Source organism: Vespa velutina, chromosome 3 (genome assembly GCF_912470025.1).
Source record: "Vespa velutina chromosome 3, iVesVel2.1, whole genome shotgun sequence".
In the NCBI taxonomy this organism is placed as follows: Eukaryota; Metazoa; Arthropoda; class Insecta; order Hymenoptera; family Vespidae; genus Vespa; species Vespa velutina.
This window is the reverse complement of record NC_062190.1, coordinates 2,548,359-2,571,488: the sequence shown is the minus strand read 5'-3', so window position 1 is coordinate 2,571,488 and position 23,130 is coordinate 2,548,359. Positions and strand designations below refer to the sequence as shown.

Below are 23,130 nucleotides of genomic sequence, written 5' to 3'. Positions count from 1 at the left end.
TTTCGGACGAATTTGCAACGTCTACGATAAAATCTTATATTACTTCATTGACTAATTTAGACGGCGCTATCGACCGAATTAGCATAAAGATGATTTTGCATAAACTAATTAAATGGATATTTTATATATTTATTGTTATTATACTAGTATATTTCTTCTTAAGCACGACGGATGGCTAAGATTTAAGGAAATATTTTTGTATATCTTCTTTCCGAAATAATAAAAAAATCAACCATTCAAATGAATTATTAAAAAATATAGAAAAAAAATGAAAAATTCTTGATTTTAATCTAAATAAATATTCGTTTTCATAACGTGTAGCGCACTTGACATAAATCCCGGTGTGCTTGTTTCAGTTCCATGTGCACCTTTAATCAGTGCAATTTCAGTAGTATCCACAATTGCTATATTTTATATATTTTGCATTTATGACATAAAATAAAATTATAAATTTAATTGAATCTTAGAAAAGAGAAAAAGTGCAAAATTTAGACTCGACTTTAATATAAAATTTGAATTTATTAAAATAAAATTATTTTTAATCGAATTTTAAAAAAGAAAAAAAAATTTGTTTCGACTTCAATAATAAAAAGAATCGTTTTACATTTCACACAATTGAAAGGTTTTATGTTCACCTGTATAAAAATCCCTATGTGTTAGAAAGATATTACAGTAAATCTAGAACAATAATAAAGAAATTAGAATTTCTTAAAGAAGAAATCGTTTTATCATATTGTTTAACTATTTATTTAAATATAATTGCATGCATTAAATATAATTGCATACAATTGAGGTATATTATTCCCAAGTATTTATAATTAAACAGTAAACATTTTAGAAAATGCTGAAATACAGTATACGCTATCATTTATCTGGTAAAACTTACGTTATATAATCTAGATATAGATTTCAATATATTGCAAGTATTATCGACTCAGATCTCATCACGTGGAGATTACTGCATTTAGAGACTTACGAGCTGATAGTGACCCTATTCTAAAATCCGCGTTCCGAGAAATTTCGAGCAATAAAAGGAAGTCCACGATAGAACTTTTAATCGTGTCTGTGAATACCCACGTAAGTGTTAGAATAATAGTGACTACTCTAAAATACACTCCCGACATTTCCGGGGTGACATGAGCTAATCGAGAATTCGGGCTCCAACGCTATTTGGAGGAGAGTCGGTCCCCACTTACGGATAATCGTTGCAACATCTGCAGGTATATACACCGCTCTCTAACACGAACGATCTTCTATTCGAAATTTCCAGAGAGCAATATCCAAAATATTCGAAAAATATCCACACCTGTGCCCGTCGATATGCCTGCAAGTGTTCTTCCTATCCTACCTATATTCCAATATACAAATCGATAATAAACCGAGTCACTCAGCAATACATCAAATTCATGCCGATATATCAAATCCTTCCCGATCAACAACTCAACTACAGATGAATTTATTCCTCGATGATACAGTCTGGAGAAGAAAAGAAGGAGAAAAATAGAATGAGAAGAAGAGAAGAAGAGAAAAGAAGAAGAGAAAGAAAAGAAAGAGGAGATAGAAAAGAAAAGTGAGAGAAGAAAATTAGTAGGAAAGAGAAGAAGATTAGTTAGAAAAAGACAAAAGAAGAGTGAAAATCATGGAATTCAGTACGCTTTTATTAGACATCTAGAAGATTATTTCATCTGAGCAAAAATAGAGTATCAAAATTGAGCTCGATTTTTCCCCACTGAAAGAAGGAGACCCGTCCAAGACCAACATTTGATATTTATTAATCAGAGTCTCAAGGGTCCACATTTGATATTTATTAATCAGAGTAAATAAAAATAAATAGGAAATATGTAGGTATGATATCGAGCGTAAGTTCTATAGAAAAGTTTTCTATGCTTTTTTCTAAGAAATTATTTTAGAATTTTTTCAATTATATTCAAGCTATCTTTAATCGGAATTAGATTGAAAAAATTTTGGTAAAGTCTTGAAATATGCAACCATTCGCTCGGTAGCACTTGCATCCCATAAGATTTCTATATATCGCAAATATTATCAATCCTTGTCTTACCAGAAGATTGCTGCATCTGGAGACCCATTTATAATTTCTCCTACAAAAATCTAAACTGGTATGTATTCAACATGATCAATTTGAAATCGATAGTATATATGTATATTAATCATATCTCAGGATTTTTGTAATGTTGCTAAGAATTGTTTATATGTTAGTAAAATAATCTTATTTATTAATTATTCCACCCCGAGTTCACGATCTTTCGCGATTTATACGCGAAACTAACTGTTAAGATCACAATCTAACGGTGATTCTATTTGTAAAGAATTATTTTTCTAAAAACAAATCAAATCGCAATGTGTATTTTTTTGAAAACAAAAAAAACTTTATTTTCTTTGAAACAAATAGTATTAAAAAATAAAATTTATTCGAGAATAATTTATGCACAAATAAAAATCTTTTTCAAAACTTCGTCAAAAGGGTGCCGTAGATTAAATCTTCATTTTTAAAATGAGACCTTGTTCATTATAATTGGTCAAGGATTACTACTACTCTCATTGGTGACGTAAATGCTATTTTTGATATTTTTCACGAAGAAAAAATTTAGTACTCAAGTGTTCCTCAATATTTGCGGCAAAAGAGATAAAGCTCGTACCCCTACTATTGATTTTCATATACACGTTTGAATAGTATCTTTTATGTCTCTGTGAAATAGCGATTGCCTATTTGGTAGTGTGCTTGACCCATTCGAGACCGCGAATTTTTTCGAACACGGTCCCCAGGATTCAAATTTTTTTTTTCATCGTTACTATTACATCCCAGTATGCAGCCGATCTCATAGACTCGTAAAGGCATTGCACACGTGGCGTGCAATTGGTCTCGAATGGGTTAAATAGCTGATGCTCAAATTTTTTGAACATTTCCAAACACAAAGAAATGCGTTTCACAATGCTCGCATAGAGAAGCTATGGTAATTCACTCGATTATTTAACCCTTTCGCTACGGCAGTGTGCTCCGTTGGAGTGACACCGCTGAACGGAGCACTGCGCCGAAAAGTGTGCATATCGCGCTTAGATAAACTGATGTTCGGACTTACATCTTTCGGTGCAGCCTCGTCATTCTCTTGATCGTACGATTCTTTAAGTGTTATACAACAACATATTTGGAGATTTGCAATTATTAATTATTAAATGGTATATCAAGTGTTATACACTGACGTCGTCCATAGACGACACTCGTACACACAGGTCGTCACGCAGATGTCTAAAGGTGACGCTCGTAGCGAAAGGGTTAATAAGCTGTGACCAGATGATTCTATGATAAAAATAAGAAAATACATGTCCAATTGTTTATGTCAAAGGATTTGAGTTTCTAAAATTGTCAAATTTTTTAAAAATTCATAATTTCTTTTAGATTTTATATAGTAAAAAGATAGAAATTTTTTAACCGATGTGTCGCACATTGGCAAATGTATAGATTCGTAATTAATTGTAAATTCGAGGCTAAAATGATTCCAACGATTTTTCTTTTATTAATCTCTAAGGTGTTACTTAAAGATTATTAATCTAGTAAGGTGTTATTATCCTATCTCATATTTATTTCCTCCATTGGCTGACGTGAACTTAGCGTGATCTGTGCTGTTTTATTTCTACCGCCATCATAGAATCCATTCCAAGTTCAGCCAACGAAGTATGTAGACTGATATTCTTTAACTTTTAATAACTGCGATCAAGAATTTATACTTTTAAGAAAATGATAAGTAAAATGGTATATCATGGAAATATAAGTACATAAATAAAATTATTAAGATCAATAATAATAATATCAGTTGGAAAATATATATTTATAATGTTTACAACAGCATCTACAACATTATTCTCAACGCTAGTTGAGTTTTTCAGCAACCATCATACTTGCAACTATAGATTTATGTACCTGTATCAAAAATCTATTCAGTTCTTGTAAACATGATATCTTTTGCTGTAGCGTACCATTGATAACAAGTTCTTTATTTTCATTCTGCATATCAGCAACTAGATCATCTCTAATCGCTCCCCATTGTATAGGTAATCCAGGCAAACCTACTTTTTTCTCACATATTCTTTCCATAATGCAATTAACCATACTGTAATTCGTTTATTCGGCATTTCCTCTTCCATACGAGACAGAAAAAAAAAATTACGAAGTGTCGAAAACCTAGACAAAACTTTCTAGTCACCTCGTCCAAACATTTCGTGGCCCACGCTTTTCTTTTGAAAGATTCCTTGAAAGTTTACGGCATTTGGTTTCTACAAATATTATCTTTCAAAGAAACCGCGAAATTAAATATACCATCGATAAGCTCACAGCCTTCTCGTTTACCTGCATCGAGATCAACCAGGATCTTGATATTCACACCGTATGATTCCGATATTTTGATTCTCATACATTGATAACCATTCTTTACGCTGTTACGCGAAGTATTTTGAGCATTTCGAAGAATTAACCAATCGATTAATTCCAAACCAAAACCTCCCAATCCACCAAGAACTATATAACTTGTTTATAATACATGTTTAAGAAGGATAGGCCAAAATGAATATATACAATGCTTCATTCTTTTCACGGATCTTTATCAGTACTTATGACATATAATACGGATTTCAAATTATAATTTAATTTGTTAAAACAAAAAAATATTTCAACAACGAACATTAAATTACTTTTCCAATATGCTTTTCAACTGCCATGAATCTGTGCTGTCTTTAATTGATATTTGTCGAAGACTATCCTAATTATCGGCTTGATAGCATTCTCCTTAATAAGTTTGTTGAATATTGAACTAATTTCGTTTTTGACTTCGTCATTTGTGTTTATAATCTTATTTAACATTGCATCATAAAAACACAGCCCTCCATAAAGATTCTGGTGCTTAATTCATACTTACTGCTAAGTCAAACTTATCAATTTTTAAAAATTTACCTCTATGGGCTAAACAACGCAGACTCGCTTGAAGTTTATCTTCTGCTAAAGAATTTAGAACAATGTTTACACCTGCATCATGAGTTTGTTGCAAAACCATTTTCTCGAAGTTAGTATCTCGAAAATTTCCAATGTGATTATCATCGATACTAGTAAATGTTTCTTTAATAAATTTAAAGAAAATTTTTCTGGTGTAACAACTGTAGTAAATATTTCACAGCCCAAAGGACTAAGTTAATTGCGGTTTGGCCAATATCATCAGAACCAGTATGAATAAGTATTTTGTCACCCTTTTTCATTTCTACATTAATGTAAAGTGCAAAGATACATGTGCAATAGACATACAATAAAGTTGCTGCATCCTCTAAACTCCAACTTTCAGGTACAGTCCAAGAAAAAGTTTCGTCCAACTGACAAAAATTTGATAAACATCTGAAAACAAAATTATTCATTTAATTTACTTTTATTTCTTAATATTTTATATACAAGATTTTATAACAATCTTTTAATAATTAATTGACCTATTGCGGTTAACTCCCACAATACGACGACTATTAATGGTGATTCCGCTGTATTCAAATCCAAATAGGTTATCTAAGTCTTTTTTGTCTTGTGTTTTTACGTCTGGTGCTATTTTACTCATTAACAACATCACATCTTTAAAATTCAATGATGTATAATGAAAAATAACAAGATCTTCATTTTAATAATCCTTTGTAATTGTCCTTTCAACTCAGCGTATCGTACTTAAATCTCTACGTGATTGTTAAAAAACAATTTTGTATTACTTCATGATAGTCCTTAATAATTTGATAAAATGCCTTCATACATACCAATTGACTAATAATGGCGTGATAAGTAAGTTTGGACTCGCGAGGTGGAAGTAGCTGATATAAATATAGGAATAAAGTGTTAATGTCAAAGAAAACTTTAAGATCTTGAAGTAAATCAACTCAGAAAACGTCTCAGTCGGGTTCATTTTGTAAACAATTAATGAATTCCAGAATGAAGACCAGATTAGAAGTTCCCTTCTTCAACAAGTATGCCATTCGTATTATTGATATTCTATTTTTCATTCCTGATAAGTATAGTTTGTACTTGTTGCAACCACTTAAATTCATTGCTCTTAACGTTAACAATCATGTTTTTCCTGAATTTTAATAGTATTTTTTAACAATATCCAAGATTCCCCGGAAGTACATTTCTCTAAAACTGTACGTAATTGAAATTCCTGTAAAATCGATGTCCAGTTATGTATTTGTTTTTTTTTTCACAAGCTAAAACAAAACCACTGTTTGTTGTAAATTTTAGATGTTGTTTTAAGCTGTCCCTTTCTCCGTTTGTCAACAATCCATATCCAAGAGTCAATGATACTTTCACCTATTTTCATCATACTTGATTCTAAAATAGTGACATCTTCAGAAATATCTATAATCGAATTTGCTTGGCGATTCGAATATATTAATATCAGCTTCCATCAAATGCAAATTATTTAAAATCTCTAAAAGCAGCGGAGAAACAAGTTTCTCTACTGAGATATTGTTCTTATCCTCAACGAGTTCGATTGTCTTCGCCTTGATCATTGGTGATTTTAATATTAACATTTCTCGTAATGACATTTCCTTTCTATCACGATAAGCAGTGAATTTATATTCTTCATTAATTGGATCACTGATACATCTTTTTCTAGCAATCGCAATATTTCTAACTTTATGAATTTTTACATCCCCTGCTACAATCACATCAATGTTTTTGAAAAATCGTACAGATACATCTGAAATGAAAAATATACATCCATAAGATGTAATCCATAAGAAGGAATTTCGTATATTACATTGATAGTAAATGTTATTTGGATTTTTCATTAATAGTCAAACTTTGAAAACATTGTTGATGAACTTTAATATCTATTACAAATTTTCGAATTTCAGTCAGAACAAGTAAATCTCTAGTATATAAACTGATGATTTTCATTGGCAACACTAATTATTTTTGACAAAACATTCGATAAGATTTTGTTTTCTGTCACAAATTTATATACCAGTTATTAAATGTGTTAATTATATTTATTATATTCTATATGCATTTTTTGCGAAACAAATGCGTACCAACATTATATCTAGCACGAATCACTGTGAGATGCACGCTACCATAAAAAAAAATAAAAATATGAGAAATTGAAAAGTGTGAGTTCAATCTACTAACCTACCTACTTTAACCTATACGAACCCAATTGTTAGATACACGTGAGAGGAATATAACCTATCAAGCTTATACAACAATAAGTTAGGTGTGGGGTGTTTCCCGCTTAAACTTGTAGTTTATATTTTGTTTATAGCTGGCGCTGAAGTCATGCACTTGTGGATTTTTCATGGATAACCCACTATATAGAAAGAAACTTTGCACATCAAGCAATAATTGTGATATATTTATTTAATTTTGTCAGGTACACAGTAGTTTAATCAGACTATCACTTTCAGTAGCTATAGCTGTAATCTCAAGAAGAATCAAAGAAAGAATGAATGATTTCTTCTTTTGTAGTCTCCTTTGTTTTCGGCATCTTTGTTGTCTTTCATTTTGTTTGGTTGGTTTCCCACGTGTGCGTTTGTTGGCACAGAGATGTGTTAGTTATATATCTAGCCGAAGGAGGCGTAACAGTCGCCACACGTTCTTTAAACGAAAGGTGATGAACAGCGTAATGGTTTACAGTATATGTATCTACAGAGTAGTTTATCGATGATTCACAACGTGAAGAAATTGAAACTCGTACAACGGTGGACTACTTTATAGATGCGTTATAAGCCTTTTTTAGTTGGCTCGGGATTTATTTATTAACAAAAGAAAAGCAAATATTTCTGCATTATCGACATTTTACGTTTTCCGACACAGTGTCTTATGCTAGATAGCGTTTTATTTTAAATTTTAATTTAAGGCCCTGTTTGCATTTAAGAAAACAACAAAAATGGCTGCAATTTTACGCGTTAAACGTAGACACAACGATGAACCGTTAAATGCTTTGGTGATCGCATGTAAACGATGTAAAACTACCGAAAATGATGAGACTGAAAATGCGACTGATTTAACATCAGTAACTGCGGTTGTGAAATTCGCTGGAACAATCACGAATCAGGTGAGTTTTTCTTTTTCAAAAAACAATATATACACTATATGATAAATAAATAAATTAAAACCAATATTAATTGTTTCGATAGAACGAAGATGTGATTGAACATTTAGTAAAAACAGTAGGTAAAAATGAATTAAAAGCAAATTATAAGCAACATGTTGTGGATGTTAAGAATGTAATACGCGAAAGGATTAAACAAAAATCTATCGAGAATAGATACAAAGTTGTTAATTGTTGTCGTTCTTTGGATACATTAAATACTAATGAATTAGAAGATACTATGACTGTAATAGATGTTGAAGATTCTTTTTCGTGTTCAACTGCAAAAAATCTAGATTCTGAAACGGTACGTGATAATATCCTTCTTGTCTATCATTACTTATATAAAACATTTTGTATATATGTGCATATATTTATTTTGTTTCAGTTAGAAAATTTTGTATATGACTTGTATTATACTCAAACGGGTAGTGATATGATAATAGATGATATTGTATCTATTCATGGTCTTGAACAAGAATTTGTATTTGATATGAATAGAGACGAAGATGGTTCCAGTAATGGATATGAAACTGAAGATTCTAATTCAGAATCTCACTGGTGGAATGATTATCCGGATACTGAACATTCAGATTTATCTCTAGATGAAGATGAAATAAGAAGAGCTGTCATGAAAATTAACCTAGATGATGAGGAATCATCAGATCTTTCAAGCGAAGATGATTTTGTATGTGCTATAAATAAGGAAGATGTGGAACAATATGGTTATAAATATGCACGGTATAAAGCACAAATAAAACAAGAATTGAGTGGTACTGAAAGTGATTCAAGTGATGGTGTTTTTTCCATCATATGATGATGACCATGATGATATTATATCCTTAGAAAAATTATCATGGTAAAGATGTGGAATAATTATAATTGTGTAAAAGGCCCTCGATGAATATATCATTAGGTTTGTATTTGCGGCAGATAGTTTTTAAAATGTATGTCTTATGAATATGATTGCATTATATGAATATACATGGACTAGAAAATTATCTTCATTTATACTTTATCTATATTAGTGTGACAAGTGTGATAAGTGTAATAGTAGTTGTGACAGTATCCCTTGACTATTTTTACATTAGTAATGTATATCATTTGAAACAAAACAAAAAATATTTTGAATATGTGGAGGATAAAATGAAAATCTAATTAAATAATAAGTGAAATTATTATAGATACTCTATTCCTTTGGCTTCTTCTATTTTAATACCTGCAACAAAATAATTATGGTTTGTAAAGGTTGTAGAATTTTATTTGCATGTTTATATATTTATTACATATTTGTATAGATATATCTTGTGTGTAAAATTCATCTATCAAAATAAAAACAATAAAGTAAGCCTAGCATCAAGATGTTTGACAAAGGAAGATGTTTAGAAATATGAAAAAGAAAATTGTTCTTATTGAAAGAATGATGCGTAACACTATGCCACGTTATATAAACGTGATGGAAGTACCGGATAGAGATTTACAAATTTTCGCAACAAGTTATCTTCCGCTATATAATGTTAAATTTCATATTCAAGGTTTATGCGTAATAAATTCCGACCACTTTTTCTTTCTGAGGGAATTAATTAATAAGTATTGCTTTATAAATAATATAACAAGAATACTCTCATGAAAGTATTTCAGAATACATTCTATATAAATTTATCGGGAGAAAGCATTTTACATTAATTGTGTATATGAAAGTCAACAATAATCGTAGGAAGTTATTTAAATCAAGTAAATAGCCGATATTCTTGACGGCACTTTCTGCATCAGAATTCCGTATTAATTAATATTTAAACTCCTATCAAATTTTTATCATGAGGTCTTCACACGAAGAAGTTGATGTCTTTTTAATGAACTCGTCATATGATATGGGTAGTACTGCGTATACACGTAACATGACCTTAACTCTAATTTTTACATTTACGCGCTCGCAATGAGACATGACTTGTATACAAGTACTCGCGGTGCTTTTTGATTGTATATGTGTGTTCATGTTTATGTTATGTATCTGTGTGTACGTGTTTATATGTACCTGTGTGTATGTATTTATGTAAACTGTGTCATTAAAAGTTCGCCGATTTTTATCGGAATTTAAACTATGGTAATTTGACTATAATTTTATAAATTAAAAAAATGTAACATAATGTAATGCAATGTAATTCGTGTGCTGAGACAGAACGAAAATTCGGTAGAAAATATTTGCCTAAATAATAATGTTTTTTGGCAAACTCACTTACGTTCGTGGAACGGTCATCGATGCACTAGTTACCCCAACAAGTGTGAGTGCGCCTTCTTAGTTACCTACATATTTATACAGGAAATTTTCGAAGGATAACTGAATGTGACTCGCGTAAACGTGTTTTTCTTACTTTTTTTCTTTTCTTCCTTACGTTGAAGATAGACGAACTTTTTTTTGCTAAACTTTTACGCTCCCAAGAAAAAGGAGGGAAATACATATAAACAACGACACATGAAATCATCAGTTATTCATAACCATCCTGTATATACATGTATGTAACCCTATATCGCCGACGTAACTTAATAGATTCAAAAATTGAGATTGGTATCATTATTTAAGATCGTTTCTACCTTTCCATAATACTCTAAGTATCTACTGTACAACATTTTACACTCACTTAATCATCTTTATTTAACCTTAGGTATGTCGATAATTACTATATACTACGAGATTATTGAATAGTCATGAGATTGCACAACTTTAATCGGATCGTCGATCGTGGTTAAGGAGATAAGCGTACCGATCATCTCATCTAACCGCAATTATTCTTTTATATACAAGAAGAATGATACGTTAAGCGTCACCATAAGATCGATATGATTTATATCTTATAATTTGATCGATCCAACGGTAAACGATTTGACAGAAGGATCGATCGGCCCGCGACACTTTTGCTGCTTTATTATCGTTCGCGTAATTTTCCTTGAATTCTATATACGAGAGTGCTTATGTACACATTATTGATGCGATTCGTCAGCTTATAATAAGTACGAACAATTCCCTGGATCGACAAAAATCACATGATGGTAGTCAACTAAGTCGGTTAATCTGTAATCGCTATCATATTATACGTATATATTAACTGGCAACAATTAACAGACCCATCGTCGTACACGTTCGCATCCATGTTTTTCATTAATCCGAGAGAAAACAACGCGAAGATGAAATGTCTTTTGAGGATGGACATTGTTATCCAACACGTCGTATGTTATAATAATCTAAAGTACGGATGCCTCGGTTCTACCGCTGGGCGGAGTCGTGGCGTGGCTACTCGAATTGTTATTGTTGTTATTATTATTACTCGCCTCACCGGCGTGACTCGAACAATAGAACTTTTTGTGCGCTATGAATGTGCTCAAGTAATTGAAACTTATGTCGCATGACCGACAATAACGCGGTCCAGTTTTGTTAGGATCGAGACTTTCCTCAGGCGGTGGACTCTCCTCGCGTTCTTGCTTCACTTTACTGGTCACAGCCGCGGGTGGTGGCAAAACTGGTGGTTGAGGACTTTTACGAACTTCACTCTTTCCATTGATCTGTACTTCCGTTGGTATTTCTTCCGGTGTGGTGGCAGGAGCAGGTTCAGGAGTAGGAAGAACTGCTTCATCGTCGAGGACGCATGTTATGTAATTTTCCTCCTAAGGGAAGAAAGTAATTTCGTCATGTATCTGTTTTGTTTCTTTTATTTTCTTATTTTTTTTTTTGTTCTTTTCCATTTCGAAGAGACGTTGATTGAATTTTTCAATGTCTCATATGAATGACCATACCTGAAGATCCGTACCACGTTTCTCAAAGTGCATTCTTATGTGCGTTCGCATGCCACGTAATGTGTTCCCTTTGTAACGGCAAATCGTACATCTAAACGCTTTGACACCTTGATGAGCATCCATGTGACGTTGCGCTGCACCGGCCGTTGGACTGACAGCACCGCATACGGGACACCGCCAACCACTAGTCGGTCCACCACTGCACGTGTGCGTACTACCTGCTTCGATTATCGCCTAGAAAAATTTATATTCTTAATATTTCTGTTGAATGCAACAAACGTTCGATTGTTTATTCATTTATTTAATTGTTTACCCACCTTACATTTGGTGCACCGAGAATGGTGTTCTTGCGATTCGGGCCTCTTTGGACAGTAAAAAGCTTGATGAGCAACGAGATTATCCATGGAAGCGAATTTAATACCACATGCTGCACAGATTAACTGCACCAGTGGTGGTGAAGGAGTGCTAGGCGGTGGAGGGCTATTACTCACAGTCGTTTCCCTTGCTTGGCAATAATGTTTCTTGTGAGCGACGAAGTTTTCGTGTCGACAAAAGACGATGTTGCACTCTTTGCATCTGAAATGATATTTTTTGGTCATAAATAATATCTTAAAAAGTAGGACCTTTTAGAAGAATGAAGAACTTTTTGTCTTGTTTTTAATAAGAGTACAAACTCACCTGGAGACACCATGTTTAACGAGGACACCAGGTACGGGCACAGGAACAGGAGGAGGTGGTAACTCAGCCAGTCTAAGAGCTAGTTCGGTTTGAGGTGGTGGAGGTGCAGATCCGGTGCTGCTGCTTTGATTTGTACCGATCGACCTTGCTCGTGGACTGGCACTACCTCTGGACGATCTCGGGCTACCTGGTGGTGGAGGAAGTGAAGTTGGAGCCGGCGATACTCTATTTTCTTTCTCGTCCTGATGTGCTGTCGGTGATCTTCTAACGCTGAGATCAAGAGGTGTCGAAACGGACGGCGAGGTGGAGGAACTAACGAGCGATGCTGGCGTGGTAGGTTTGTTGGCTGCTCTAAGGACGGCTGGTGGTTCGGTGACGGTATTCGTGCTGGCTAAGCCTCTCATCATTGGTTGCAAGGATCCATTTGGCAGTAGAAAGCAGGCCGTATCGGGAGCAGGAAGAGCTGGTGCAGCTAGCACACTGGCACCACGTATGAGGGAATACGGCACAATGAGAATCGGATTGGTAGGTAATGCCAAACATGGCTGTGGTGGCGGAGAATCACCAGGACTCGAACTCGTAGGTGGTGAAGCTTTAGCCGAGGAAGATGCTCCTGTTGTTGCAGGAGGTGGTGGCGGAGGTGCACCGTCCTTGACAACGTGCCTAGTACTACAGTAATGCGTTTTATGAGCCCGATAAGTCTTCAGGGAGTTAAATCTGATGTCACAATTGCGACAGTATCTCTCGGCTTCCTCGTTGAGGGAACCATTCGAGGCTGTCGTCGAATTATTTCCTGGCGTCGTTCCTGTCGTAGCCGTTACCGTTGGGATCGTCGGTGGTGCCGGAGATGCCGCATGCATTCGCATGTGTCGATTCAATGAGACCTTCTTGTCGGCACTGTACGAACAATGCGGACAAGCGTAGGCCTTCCGTACTTCGAACTTGCTCGATTTCTCCTCGTCCTCGTCGTTGGTCGCGTCTTCTTCGAGACGCGGTCGATGGGCGCAATAGAAGGTACGATGAGCCTCCAAAGTGCTGGCTGAACTAAAACGAATACCACAGGGTGGACAGATCAGGGGAGCTGGTCTGGCAGGTTCAACGGTGATCGTTTCTTTTCCGTCAGTTGGCAGGACGAACAAACGACCTGATGCAATCGCTGAAATCACAATTTCAATTTTTTAGTATCACGTTCTCAATCTAGGCATGTCATTTTGATAATGATCATATGAAATAACTAGTAACAATGAAGAACTACAATCTAGAAAGAAATTTCAAAGATAGTTTAGGTCTTGTTATCGCGAGGATATCGATTTCTTTGTAGTTTGAAAGATCTCTCGAGGTAGATTTACCATTCTGCAGGCCAGCAGGTAAAGGTGGACCGGGATTAGGCGGCGATGCATTTTCAGGCTTGACGGTAAGCGCCGCGACGGCGGCAGGCCGAAGAGCCGGATCCGTCGCTAGACTAGCATTGAGTCTCAGTCTTGGTGCAACGTCTTCTTCGAGTTTCATCTTTTTCGGATCTGGAGGTGTTTCGTCCACGATGCTGGATGTGGTACTCGTGCGTCTCGTGGAATCTTCGGAATCTCTCCTGGAGCTTGATTCTCTTCTTCTTACTAATGAAGTTGATGATGAAGACGGTGGCCTCTGTTGACATTCTTCATCTTTGACTAACACTACGCTCAACGATTCTTCGTCGATTTCCTTCGGACTGGATTCTCGAACGACCCTCGACAATCCGTGCCGATCTCTCTGCGTTTCTCGCGTGATCTACGAACAATTTGATCAATTGTTGACTCTGTCGTTTAAATTCGAAAAAGAAAAAAGAAAAATAATATAAATAAATAAACTAATTAAATCTATTAGCTTACTTCTTCGGTGAGACTAGTGAGTCGCTTTCGAGCGTTCTCTGTAAGCACATTAAATCGTTGCTTGATGTCATCGGCAGCTGAATTAAAGATTATACTATTCGAGGAAGAAGAGGAGGCGTTCAGTCTCGGCGGTGGTGGTAAACTAGAGTCCTCCTCAACGTTTGTAGCTCCAACTGGACTAGACACGGCCGATCCACCACCCTCGACACCGCTGCTCACCGATGGGGTCTTTTCGGAGTCGCTCCAATCCTCATCCTCCCCTGAAATTAACAAACAAAATTAATAATACATAATCAAGTATTGTTATTAAATCCTATTTCTTTTGTTTTTTTACATTTTGTTTCTTTTTTGTTATTTTTTTATTTGTATGATTAATTGCTAGATAATATTTGTATACATTTTCTCATAAGACGACGACGATGAGAGATCGACGATTCATGTGAAACTACCATGATCTCGAAGTCGATTATCGGAGGAAATCGATCGAGAAGGAAGAACGACACGCACATAAAACGATGCGTCTCTTTAGCTGTCCGAAGCTCTAATGGCTTCTCGCCACGCTAGTCGTTCCCCCACCTCTCTCTCTCTCTCTCTCTCTCTATTTCTCTCTCTCTCTCTCTCTCTCTCTCTTTACGTTCTCAACACCCTTCGAACCTTTCGAAATCCCCCTCCATGTAACTCACTCAGAATCGTTCTTACGTATTACGAACGGACTTGCCGAAGGGCTGCTGGGTTGATCTCAGTCCTGTACAGAATCGATAAGATTTCGACGTGCACCTGATTAATGACGCCTTTCGTTTCTCGCAGCTTCACGATACTGATGATTCTTCGTGAATTATTTAGTCTATGAATGAGTAAAATCAATCGAAACGTTTGATAAATTAGATCAAGTGGTAGTTTTAATTGTTAGATTAAATAGAGATATAATATATATATATATATATATATATATATATATATATATATATACAGAAAGAGAGAGAGAGAGAGAGAGAGAGAGAGAGAGAGAGAGAGAAAGGATGATGACTTCTGTGAAGGTCTAGAGCAAAGGCCAGCAGAACTCACGTCGAAGATATCAAGTATTGGCATCAATAGCCTCCTTCGTGTTCTCCTTGTCTCTCTAAATAAGTGTTCATCAATGAAGAAAGAGAGATGGTAAGCAACGTTCTTCGTCCTAACCATCTCTTTCTTTCTGTCCTTTTCAAGCGTAATACTGGCTCTTAACCATTTCTCTCTCCCCTCTCTGTCTGTCTTTTATTCTCAAGCAGCAATTCTTAATTGCGTGTGCATGCGAGTTCTTGGTGATCAAGAGAGGGCTGCGAAACACCACCGCGTGCAGACGCTCGCGCGGGCGCGCGCGCGTGCTCACAACGCGACACACAAGCTTCTTTCTCTCCCACGAGCACGGTCCGGCTTGCCAACCACCTTCACTCGGGGTGTAATATATCTCGAAAGGGGAGGGAGAGGGGCAAACACGGCCGCCATTAACATATCCGCGAGCCGATAAGCCTTTCTTGGAACCGATACCGCGCCCGTCTACACACCACCGAGTCTCGGGGCTTTGTAGCTATGTTAGAAACGGAAAGGAGTGTGTGAGGATCGTGAAGGAAAAGGGTAGGGGTGGGTGGGACGAGCCGTGGAAGCCACCACCCAGATACACCTCCGCTTTCTTCGGACTTGCTTTTTCATAAAAAAAACCGACCCGTTTAACGTCATTTCTATTTTTTTTCTTTTTTTCCTTTTCCTTTTCCTTTTCTTTTTACGCTCTTCCACGACTGGACATTGTATCTGTTTGAAGAGGACGATGACAAGATGAGAAGACAACAATATATTTTTTTGTTCTTTTGTAGATCTGAATGTTGAGTCTGTTTGAAAATGGACTAGACAACAACTTCTCTTTTGTAACCTTTTAAATCGAAATATTGAACCTCTTTTAAGTGGATAAGACAATACCTTCTTTTGTGATCTTTAAACTTAAATGGTAAATCTGTTTGAAGCGGACAAGATAACTTCGGTAATATCACTTTTATTGGACTTTCTTCTTTTTCTTTTTTTTTTTTTTGTTATTATATTGTGCCATCAACGGTAGAATTTGATTCAATTAAATTAGTCAAGTTGATCCATCGTATTTTTTATCGTACAATATATCTCAGGGAATTGATTTTTAAAATATAAAAAGAAAAAGAAAAATCATGAGATCATAAGATCTTATAAGATTTTGATTGGACAGATATTGTACAGATCACGAAGCTAACATAATCATTTTCCGTTAACGTATTTCATCTTTTCGTTGTACATGTTGATTGTAAAGATCCTGCGTACTTCCTTTTCCTGCTTTTTTGAATATTTTTTTTGAGGTACTAAAAAAAGTATAAATCATGGGAATGGGTTCGTGTATATGAACGCACCGATTTCAAGAGGAATGCGAAACTGAAGTTACGAGGGATATAATGAGAGCTTCAAATATGTAAAATTACCTATTTCTATGTGGTTGTGTTCAGGCAATTTTCCTTAAGTTTCTACCACGTGGTTGATTTTCCTTCTCTCTCTCTCTCTCTCTCTCTCTCTCTTTCTCTCTCTCTCTCTTTCTCTCTCTCTCTCTCTCTCTCTCCTCTCTCTTTTCTTTGGTCACGTAACAACACGCGTAAAGATTTACAGCATCACGTGTTTGAAAGCAACTTGTCAAAATTTGACACACGTGCTGTGCTCTCGGTTGCGGCACTCGTTCGATCAATTCATCTTGATGGTTTTTCTTTTTCCTTTTTTCTTTTCTCTTCTTTTCTATAAAATCGACGTCGCTCTTCATTATTCTCCACGGTACTTTAACAATGAGGATACTTTTTTATTAAAGAGAGAAAGAGAGAGAATGAAAAAGAGAGAGAAAGAGAAAGAGAGAGAGAGAGAGAGAGAGAGAGGGAGAGAGAAAGAGAGAGAGAGAAGATAAAAATCTTTTCATTGAATTTTAAGCCTTTAACAATCTCTTTCTCAAAATCTCGCGTGTTAATAACTCGAGTAAACGTAATTAAAATCAGGCAGGATTATCGGTAGAGTAACTCTGAGATCGAATCGAAATGCAAAAGACAGAACTAGAAGAGAATATTCTACTAGTATTATACTAAGATATGATACTAGTATACTCTATCGATGAATAAACGAATATACATATTACATCGGAGCAATGCGCGACGTTGAAGTGTAAACGTACAGCTTACGTGCTCTACTATTTTCAGAAAGAGATCGTCGTTCAAAAGAAAGTATAAATACGTTGGTAGGTGGCGGAGTAGGAGGAAGAATAAGAAGAAGAGAAGGAAGTAGAAGAAGAAGAAACGAACATAGCATCAGCATCAGCACCAGTACCAGCAACACCAGCAGCAACAACGGTAGCAGCTTCATCGGCGCTATGCAAATAGGATCCTGATCGTGACGCGGGTAGGCAAACACGCGACGTACAGGTAACAGGCAGGCCCGGTGAGTCCTGAGTGAGTTCTCTTCTTCTTTCCTTTCTCTGTATCGTCGTCGTCGTCGTCGTCGTCGTCGTCGTCGTCGTCGTCGTCGTCGTCGTCGTCGTTGCCTTCTTCTTCTTCTTCTTCGATTCGTATATGTGAGCCTCCTTTTCACGGGGCCACGACCCATGTAAAAGATGCATGCCAGTTTTACAGATCCATCGGTGTTGCTGTTTCTTCTGGTGTTCCTGCTGCTGATGCTTCTGTCTCTTTCCTTCCTTTCTAGGCTTTCGTCTCTGTCTTCCTCTTCGTCATTCATTCTCTTCCTCTCTCTTCCGTTCTCTTTCTCTCTTTCTCTCTCTTTCTCTCTCTCTTTTAATCTTTTTCCACTGCTCTACACGCTGCATCGTGGAGATATGCTAATGCGGCCGTCCCGATCGTGACACTACGGCCACTAAGTGAGAGCTCAAGTCGTAACCTTCTCATCAGCTTCTACGCCGCTTCGATACTATACTACTACCTCCCTCCTCTTCATCTTCTGAAGCGTACCTCATGATCGAGGACGACCGGAGATTTCGTGGATCGAGATGGACACAGTATAGAATATATGCAAGGATCCGATCAATTTTACTATTAACAATGAAACAATTGGAATATTTATTACCGATACCTAAATGTCCATTGATTTTTAAAGATGAAAAATGCTAACAATTATGAGTCATCATAGCTGTAAAATTTGAATTTTCATCGAGTTCATTTCACATGTGATTCCATGACCGTCATTATATGGATACAATCGTCTATCTACCACTTCTTTTTTCTTTCTTTCTTTTTTTTCTTTTTCTTATCTTCTCATCTTTATCTATCTAATTTGTTTACGACAGAAACACGCTCCGCCTGTCTCGCCGAAAGATATTCGATTCCTCTAGAAATCTTTTTCCATTTTATTTTCTTACTCTCATCTCATCGATCGCTTCACAGCTAATCTTCTAACGTTCGATGGGAGAACAGCGATTAGCCAAGGATTAGGATTAGAATCCAAAGGTCTTCCTCCATCTACCCTAATCGAGAAAGTCCTCTAATTTTTTTAACGTCCGCCTTTAACGGCCTATCATAATTTCATGCGAGATCGTTATCCTTCTCTTCCCCTTTTCTCTCTTTCCCCAATCTCCACCACCGTTCTTTTTTCTGACTTATAATTACGATCGTCAGATATTCCTACAAATCTCGAGAGAAAATTCACGAATGAGCCAATACATTTTTCACGCGAGCAGTTGCTATTGTTGTTGCTATTGTTGTTGTTGTAGCTGTTGCTGCTGTTGCTGCTGTTGCTGCTCCTCGCGTGAATCGAAACTCGAAAGTTGCTTGACTCGAAAGCATTCTGGTTAACGAAAGAAAGAGAACGATCTTTGATCGGCGCCGAGACGCAGCTGTTTCGTTTATCTCACAACAGGAACAGGATCCGTGTAGGTCGTTTCGCTGGTTAGCAGGACCTTCGAAGGACGCTATCTCTACCCGCCATCTGTCACCGGTTCGTTTTCCGGCGTGTGTGTGTAAGAAAGAGAGAGAGAGAAAACGAGAAAGAACGAGATAGAAAGAGAGAGAGAGAGAGAGAGAGAGAGAGAGAGAGAGAGAGAAAGAACGCGTACCATTGTCCATTACATTTTTTCTGTTTCATGTGAAAAACAAGATTTAAGATTAGAGGAAGGCAAAGAAAAAGACAGAAATGACGAACATTTAACATTTACCTTTACTTCCTACGTACATGTACATATGAAGTCTATGTCAATTACTAAAATGTAAAATATAAAAGAAAAAGAAAAATGATTTTTTTCAAATCATTTCGAATGCTATTATAATATTATGCCATTTTATAGATTATATTTAAATAATTTTCGTTCTTTATAATTGATTCATTTTTCTCGTAATAATATATTTTTTATTTTATTTTGATAACAAAAAAATAAATAAATAAATGACTGTAATCTTGATTTATTCTTGATTTCGGAGGTCAAACTTTTCGTTTAAATTTTACATATTATCGTAGTAAGTCGAGGGAAGAAAATTAAAAAAAAGAAGAAGAAAAGAACCAAAAAGAAAAAAGTATAAGAAAAAAAGAAAAGCAGAAGGGCACGAGCGCGCGTGCACGCGTGTCTTGAATATGCAAAAGCCAAGGGATATGGTGTATACGTGTCGACGATTAAACCTTAAGATGAGGCAGTCATTAAGAGATAGAGCCAGTTGACACTGCAAAGACACTCAGGCCGATAAATCTCTCTTCTTCTTCTTTCATATAATTTGCGCGCTTCGACCTCGTCCATGGATGCTTTAAGGGCTCGTTAAAAGAGAGGCACGCGAGCAGAACTTCCTCCGTGAGAGGAGTCAAACGGAATCAAACGGAGGAAAAAAGAAAATCGTACTGCTCACTTTTCTCTCTCCCACACCCTTCCACTTTTTCTCATCCTCTCTTAATTTTAATTTTAAGTTTCAAATTTGTCTTCATTCAAAGAAAAATCTTCATTCAAATTTCCCGATTACTTATTATAATATTAATTAGTATTTATGATTCTTTTTTACAGATTAAGTTTTAATCTATTTTATTCTCTATTTCTTTTCTACTGCTTTTTCCTTTGTTCTTTTCTTTTTACTTTTCAAATACATTCTCACTTTTATTATATTAAGATTTACACTTTCTATTATTCTATAGATTATCTCCTCTCTACGATACATTTCTTTTCGCAAATGTCTATTTTTCTTTGAATCCGAAGTATCGAAAACTTTTCTTTATGTTGTTAGGCATTTTGAGAGAGAGAGAGAGAGAGAGAGAGAGAGAGAGAGAGAGAGAGAGAGAGAGAGAGAGAGAGAGAGAGAGAGAGAGAGAGAGAGAGAAATACTCCTAAAAGAAAAGGTAATAAAGGAAAGAAAGAGAGAGAGAGAGAGAGAGAGAGAGAGTCGATGACGATGTTATCGTAATTCCTCTCGCGCGAAGCCCACTTGGATCAGATAGGAGAGGAAAATGGATCTGGATCGAATCTTATTGTGGTAGGAGACGATTCGTCGAGGTGCCCGAAAGATCTCTCGACGACGGGCCACGATAGAAAGTGAAGATGGAAGAGAGATGGAGAGATGAAGGAGGAAGGAAGAGAAGAAGGAGGAGAAAGAGAAGGAGGAGGTGGAGGAGAAGAAGGAAGAGGAGGATGAGGACAGACGGAAGATGGCCAGTACTCGTCTAGTCGAGATCTAATCTCACATTCCCGCGCTGCGTGCCTAATTAAAGATCGATATCTCTCGATATTATTGCACCCCGTTCTTCCCGCGGCTTCCCTTACCATCCTATATCCTGTCTGTCGCTTCCTATCTTCCCTCTCTCCCTCCCTCCTTCTCTTTCTCTCTCTCACTCTATAGTAGGTTATTAAATTCTCTTATCTCAATGATCTGGTCTGGCTGGTCCTACCCAGCTTTATCTGATCCGGTCGATCTCTCTGGTCTCGTTACCTTCACCTACCTACCTACCTACCTACCTACCTGAGAATCATCATCATCATCATTATCATCATCATCATCATCATCATCATCATTATCATCATCATCATAATCCTTTTTTTAAGCTCTTTAGAAATTTCCTCAAGAGACGAGTAACGGGTTAGTTTCATTATATTTCCCGTGATAATCGTACTAGAAAAGTTGACGAACGATTTACGACATCACGGTGGACCAACCGAGCCATGTATCTCAGTGTAACCAGGTAGCTCATATTCCCTGAAGCGAAACGCTCTACTGTCGAGAACATCGTAAACGAGCGAGAACGTGTACCTATAACGTTCGGTCTGTCGAAAGAGAGAAAGAGAACGACATCTGTACGTACGTTAACGACAAAGCAAGAGAATGTAATAGCTATATACGGGTATAGGTACGCATTGCTGGAGGTTATTACCGTTGCGTGACTTCGGTCCAGTTTTCTTACCCTTTTCTATGTTATCCCTTCACCCTCTGGTAACACCATCCGACCACCCTTTGAAAATCCGTGAATTGTTACATAAATTTTTATAACCGAGACGTATTATTTAATTACGTAGAACCAGCGAATAAAAAGAGAAATAGAGATAGACAGTGCGATAAAGTAAATACTCTTAAAATAATTTTTACTAAGAGAAAAAAAAGAAATAAAATAAAATAAAGGTAAAGGAAATAAGAAAAAAAATGGCAAGTGTGGTCGGTCAGTGTTCTTGCAAAAGAAGGTTAATTACCACCAAAAATGATTCTGAGTAGAACCACGAAGGTGTGTTGGATCTTATTAAGAAAAATAGCGTTCATTGAGAGGGTGAAAGAATGAAGGAGAGAAAAAGAAGGAAGAGAAAGAAAGAGAGAGAGAGAAAGAGAGAGAGCGCGAGAGACAAGAGGAGAAGAGAGGAGGAAGACACGAGCTTATCTCGCGCAACCCATTCGTGCGACCTTATCTACCGTAAAAACTTCGACTTTAACCACCGGGGATCATAATCGAGCTTATCTTTGCTCCGCCGAGCTTTCTCTCTCTCTTCTCTTGTCCGTGCACCAAAGGCTATCTCCCCTTTGCTCATCTATCGCCCCCTGACGTGCTATCGCGGATTTTATCGCGAAACTTTGAACCGACTCTGAGAAGATTGCACGAAAGAAAGGAGCGTAAAGAGCGAGCGAGCAAGCAAGCGCAACACAGAGAGAGAGAGAGAGAGAGAGAGAGAGAGAGAGAGAGAGAGAGAGAAAGAGTAAAAAAGAGTCAGGAAAGAGTAATAGAGAGAGATATAGAACCGATCGGCGCCGCGAAAGCACGAAATATCGCGACATTGTATGAAGGAAAGGCTGTAAAAATATTTTAAGCCGCTCCCCGCCAAGAAGTTTAGTTGCGACGCCTGAAAAAGCACGATTACGTTTACGACTTACCCCATTACTTTATAACCCCTATCCCCGTTCGTCTTCACCCACATAGTTTTTTTTTCTTTTTCACCCGTCCTGCTTCTGCTCGTCTTCCTATCAACTATACTCTTCAACTATAACCTAAGTGTTTGCTATTTTTTTTGTCAGCTCTATTTTCAATAAAAATATTCGTTACTAAGGCGGACATTTGTCGTATTACTAATGTATATAGATATGTAATATAGGTACTTAAATACATTACATAGGGGATTACACAAACGTATAATACATGTTACCTAGATATAATAAAAAGGTTCTCACATTGGCTCTATG

The 23,130-nt window shown here is 36.5% G+C and overlaps 3 protein-coding genes across 8 annotated transcripts in view; 1 reads left to right on the top strand and 2 right to left on the bottom strand.

Moving 5' to 3' along the window:
- Positions 1-4,593: 4,593 nt before the first annotated feature.
- On the bottom strand, positions 4,594-7,165 carry LOC124948026 (fatty acid synthase-like). 2 transcript variants are annotated; one of them, XR_007100581.1, is made up of 4 exons: positions 7,072-7,165; positions 5,797-6,737; positions 5,485-5,718; positions 4,594-5,395 (listed from the first exon to the last, which is right to left on the bottom strand). XR_007100581.1 is itself a non-coding variant. In XM_047491054.1 (3 exons), exons 2-3 carry the CDS (start codon positions 5,613-5,615, stop codon positions 5,137-5,139), a joined length of 390 nt encoding a protein of 129 aa, XP_047347010.1. In that variant the 5' UTR covers positions 5,616-5,718; positions 5,797-6,737; the 3' UTR covers positions 4,594-5,136. The 2 variants fall into 2 exon arrangements, 1 of the variants encoding a protein (XP_047347010.1); XM_047491054.1 differs by lacking the exon at positions 7,072-7,165.
- Positions 7,166-7,620: 455 nt separating this feature from the next.
- LOC124948025 (probable RNA polymerase II nuclear localization protein SLC7A6OS) lies at positions 7,621-10,237 on the top strand. The gene is made up of 3 exons (XM_047491053.1): positions 7,621-8,093; positions 8,176-8,436; positions 8,518-10,237. Exons 1-3 carry the CDS (start codon positions 7,926-7,928, stop codon positions 8,944-8,946), a joined length of 858 nt encoding a protein of 285 aa, XP_047347009.1. The 5' UTR covers positions 7,621-7,925; the 3' UTR covers positions 8,947-10,237.
- The window catches only part of LOC124948024 (zinc finger protein ush), a 139,275-nt gene continuing 125,507 nt past the window's right edge, over positions 9,363-23,130 (bottom strand). For 3 of the 5 annotated variants that reach the window (XM_047491051.1, XM_047491050.1, XM_047491049.1), the window contains exons 2-7: positions 14,465-14,724; positions 13,946-14,363; positions 12,597-13,752; positions 12,236-12,494; positions 11,919-12,152; positions 9,363-11,789 (exon numbers count right to left, since the gene is read on the bottom strand). In XM_047491051.1, coding sequence (XP_047347007.1) covers positions 11,370-11,789; positions 11,919-12,152; positions 12,236-12,494; positions 12,597-13,752; positions 13,946-14,363; positions 14,465-14,724 — 2,747 coding nt within the window. In that variant the 3' untranslated portion in view covers positions 9,363-11,369. Of the gene's footprint in view, positions 11,790-11,918; positions 12,153-12,235; positions 12,495-12,596; positions 13,753-13,945; positions 14,364-14,464; positions 14,725-14,861; positions 15,289-23,130 lie in introns of those variants that run through there. The other 2 variants (XM_047491052.1, XM_047491048.1) reach the window with 2 other exon arrangements.